The sequence below is a fragment of the Galeopterus variegatus genome, unplaced genomic scaffold (genome assembly GCF_000696425.1).
Source record: "Galeopterus variegatus unplaced genomic scaffold, G_variegatus-3.0.2 Scaffold15425, whole genome shotgun sequence".
Classification (NCBI taxonomy): Eukaryota; Metazoa; Chordata; class Mammalia; order Dermoptera; family Cynocephalidae; genus Galeopterus; species Galeopterus variegatus.
Genome location: NW_007741536.1, coordinates 1,420 through 5,923, shown reverse-complemented (window position 1 = coordinate 5,923; position 4,504 = coordinate 1,420). Strand labels below are relative to the sequence as shown.

Genomic DNA, 4,504 nt, shown 5'->3' with positions numbered 1-4,504 from the left:
TTCTGATGCATAAACATACACATTATTGTCCTGAATTCTCAGCTCATCTTTTTTTTTTTTAAGATGACTGGTAAGGGGATATTAACCCTTGACCTGGTGTTGTCAGCACCACACTCTCCCAAGTGAGCTAACCGGCCATCCCTATATAGGTATCCAAACCCGTGGCCTTGGTGTTATCAGCACCACACTCTCTCAAGTGAGCCATGGGTCAGCCCTCTCACGTCCATTTTAAGATCCTTCAATTAAAATAGCCTGAGGGTGACCATGGTTGCCTCCCAAAAAAAATCTCTCCTCCCCCCAAAAATCCTCTTAAGTACAAACATAAAAACATGCCGCAGACAATTAAAACATACAGCACATGCTTGGACGTTAGTGCTTTGGAGAGATGGCTTGGGGTTACTGTCACCCAGATTCTCTCATTAGATGGTTCTATACATCATGGCCTAATGGAAGAGTTTATGTTACTTGAAACTGAACCTCAAAAGAAAAGAGTAGAAAAACCTATCACTAATACCATTGACAACTCAAATGAATTAAATAATAAAGCATCTGGATATAAAAACATTTAATCCTTTCACCAGGCTTTTTAGGATCCACCTTCTGCTTTCATCCTGCCTAAAAGTCATAGAACACTGACACTGCAGGATGCTCCCAGTTCCTGCAGTCCTGTTGTTCCCGGTAAGGGACAATATGCATTCAAAACTGCACCAGGTGCAGCATTACCCTGGTGCATCTGTGTTCCTTCTCTATTTTCAAGACATAGATACTATTAGAGAGTCATATATAAATATTTTTTCTCTAAACTCTGAGAAGGTAAGAGTTGAAGAAAAACAAAATTTAAAGGATTGTTCTTTTGTCCATTATCTTTAGCAGAGACACTTCATTCTATGTGACGTTCCTGGAGGTTGCTATCAGAGTCCCAAAGTACGAAATGCATCTCGTAAGTCATCAACCTCATATAGGGGCTGCAGAGGAAAAGAGAAGTAAATTGCATGAAAGGCTTCGAAATTGGGTTGGGGGACAGGGAGGGGAGGAAAGGCTTCTAAACTGGCTTTGCATATAACCTATGACATCCTCATACTTTAAGTAAACTCTAGGTTACTTATAATACGTCATACAATGTAAATTCTATGTAAATTGTTGTTATGCTGCATTGTTTAGGGATTACACAGACAAGGACTGTAGTGGAATTGTAGAAAAATATAACTATAATGTACACAGTTTTGTAACAAATGCTTGCTAAACACATTTTAAGTAAAGCAGCTCCTAAGAGGCCGTATAAAGGTCAGGCAGGCCTGAGCACACTAAACATTCCAGGAAGGGAGTAACCCCCACCCGGTTCCAGGAACTGACTAGTTCCTTATCTAAAGGCCACCTGGCCAGACCCCAGGGAAGATAAACAATTGAGAAATACACTGTTCCTTATCGGGGTGCCAGTCAGCCTGCTAAAGCCTACCTGTAAATCTAAAGGCGCCACAAATCTATTGGGGTACCAGCCTGCTAAAGCCTACCCATAAATCTAAAGGCGCCACAGATAACCAGCAACTCATCCTGTCACGAAAATCTATCCAGAAAAACTGTATAAAAGGTACTTGTATTGTAAGCTCTTGGTCGCTTCTGTCCAGGAGACTGAGTGACCCCAGCATGCTGGAATAAAGTCCCTCTTGCTTGATTGCATCAGTCTCAGTCTCATGGTCTTTGTGAAGTGAGCCGTCCCAGTCTGTGGGATTTGTGCATGGTGCACGGATCTTACAGGACAGCTGATCATATAAGAAATGTAAGAGGCCCCAGGAAAAGACTATGGGAGAGAAAGAATATGAGAAGTGAGGAAGCCCTTACCAGAAGGATGCGACGAAGCTGTCTGGACAGACGAACTGAATTTTCATGCAGCCCTTCCCAGGCCTTGAATGTTTCTTCATGATTTTCCACAAAAGTGTTCCAGCAGTAAAAATAGTCTTTAAGAAAAGAGGGAAGGGGAGAAATAGTTCAGGTACCGAATTGAAGGGAAAGAAAACTGGCCCTGTTTTCTCATTTCCCCAGGGCCTTGTGTTCAAGTTATTTTTTCCTCCAATTCTAATGGAGAATTTTAGCTCCAAAGGTGAACCAGAACCCTTGCACAGTTCTACCCCCTCCATTTCCCCTGCTGACTCTTTTCATTCCAAATGGCCATTCCAAATGATGTCTGCTGCACTGAGCCCATGCAGGAAGGTCCCCTTTGCACCTTTGAAGGTCATGATGGTGATCTGGACCCCAGCGCGGTGCAGCCGCCGCAGCCCCTCGGGCGCAGCCTTGTGGCCCTCGCACAAGTAGAGACGCGCAGTGAAGATCCTCAGGCTGAGGTTGGGGTACGCTCTCAGAAAGTCGGCCACATGTCGGGCACAGTCGTAGCAGGGGCTCCAGGAGGTGAACCAGGTGACCCGGTAGCACCGGCCGGGGTCCAGGTCCCAGTCTGAGATGTAGCGGAGGAAGAGCAATTCCACGTGGCAACCGGACTGGGGAGAGAGCAGGGGATGCAACTGACGTTTACTAAGGTTTATTGCGGTTCTGGTGGCTTTGCTATCATTAATTCATCTCTCCCACTATGATCTTTCGGGATGCTTGCAGTCACTGTCCTTGTGTTACAGAGAGGATAAGCAGCTTGCAAAAGTGCACGCTAGTAAGTGATGAGCCAAAACCCTTTGTAGCACTCGTCCTGCAGAGTGAAGAAAAGCTACGGATTTTGTGGAGTAAGGAGCAGGAAACGAGTTGAGTTTGGAGAAAGTAACATCATACCACCTCAGCAGAAATTTAATTTGTGTTTGTGAAGTTACATACTGCACCTTTTGAGAAGGAAAATGGCTTGGGGTGCTTGTTGATGTAGCATTGTGGAAGAACACGGACCACTGGGTGGTGTTAGGACAACTTGTGAGGACCCGCCTGGAGGATCTGAAGAAGGAAATAGATTACAGAGAGGCAGACGGATATATGTTGTAAAAGAAGTAATAGGCACTGCTGTGGGCTAAGGCAATGAAGTAATGTTTGCTCATTGTGTGATGTGTGTGACTGTAATGAAACAAGTCTACCTAGCATTGCAGAAAAGTCATCAGCCCCAGAATGTGAAGATCTAGGTCCCATTTCCAGCTTCACTGCTCAGGTGACTAGACAAGTTACCCAACTCTTGGTTCTTCCATTTCGTCATTAAAACGGGCTGGTGGTGTGAGCATTAAATGAGAGGTAAGTAAAAGTGTTTGCTAAAATCAATAAATAGAATGAATGTGTCATGTCACCAAATAGGAGAGAGACTGAAATGTAAAATAATGGTGCTAAGGTAAGTTACCCAATGCAAAAGCAGGCAAAGAAAATTGCGTAGTAAAATGGGATCCGAACCCGTGGCCTTGGTGTTATCAGCACCGCACTCTACCGAGTGAGCCACGGGCCGGCCCCTAATTTTCAAAAATTCTAAAGACACTATTTGTTTATCACATTTAAAATTTTGCTTGAACAAGCTAGTAGTATCCTCCCAAATAAAAATGCCGTTACCTTAATCAAAACAGCATTCGGATGCTGGGGAAAGGGAAAGAAAGTTGGGGGGCAGTTCTTGGCATTGAAGAAAGGTATGGCATGAGGGTGCCCAGCATAACTGGAGAGGACATTAAATGACATCCTTTTTGGCCATGTCTTATATGGTGCGTGGACATGTAAAAAGGAAGAGAAAAAAAGGATTTGAGGAATCTAATTGAGACATAAATGCAAAGAAGGTTGAAAGTAGGGCCGGCCCGTGGCTCACTTGAGAGAGTGTGGTGCTGATGACACCAAGGCCACGGGTTCGGATCCCTATATAGGGATGGCCGGTTAGCTCACTTGGGAGAGCCTGGTGCTGACAGCATCAGGTCAACGGTTAAGATCCCCTTACCTGTCATGTTTGTTTATTTTTTTTAAAGGTTGTAAGTAGTAGCGCCAGCAGGTGGCGCTGAAAGCACCCACAGTTCAGCTTTTCTCTGCTTGGGAAGCAAACAAATTGATACCGTGTTGCGGAGGTGACCGAAGTCCAGTGAGAAGGAGGTGGCACTGTCGCGCCTCTTCACCACATAGCACAGGTAGGTCTCGTGCCGACCCTTAGCCCAGCGGACGTTTTTGAAGTGGTAAAGAAACTTGCGCTTCTTCATCAGGAGGCTGTGGGGGAGAGGAGGGAGAGGAAAAGTGGGAATGCAGCTCGAGTCCGGTCCCCGGGGGCTTCCTGAGACCTGCGGAGCTCGGAATCCAACAGAAACGCCGTTTCCTGCTTATATTTCAAGCCAGTTGAGAAATACTTGGCAAGGCCCCGAACCCATACCAGCTCCCAGGACAGTCACCTCCCCGACTGCCTTCTGGATGTGGATGACTTGGATGACAAACTTGTTCCTCAGTCCCATAATTTTAGCTTCAGGTTTCCCCTCCAGTTTCTACCTAAATGTCCAATATGTACCTCAAACAACATGGTCGAAACAATATTTCTAAACCGCTTCCCCTCCTGACTCCGCCACCT

The 4,504-nt window shown here is 45.4% G+C and overlaps 1 protein-coding gene across 1 annotated transcript; it reads right to left on the bottom strand.

Annotated features, from left to right (window-relative positions):
- Positions 1-216: 216 nt before the first annotated feature.
- On the bottom strand, positions 217-4,150 carry LOC103582258 (single-stranded DNA cytosine deaminase-like). Its single transcript, XM_008563907.1, has 4 exons — positions 4,005-4,150; positions 2,222-2,492; positions 1,840-1,955; positions 217-965 (listed from the first exon to the last, which is right to left on the bottom strand). Exons 1-4 carry the CDS (start codon positions 4,143-4,145, stop codon positions 912-914), a joined length of 582 nt encoding a protein of 193 aa, XP_008562129.1. The 5' UTR covers positions 4,146-4,150; the 3' UTR covers positions 217-911.
- Positions 4,151-4,504: the final 354 nt, after the last annotated feature.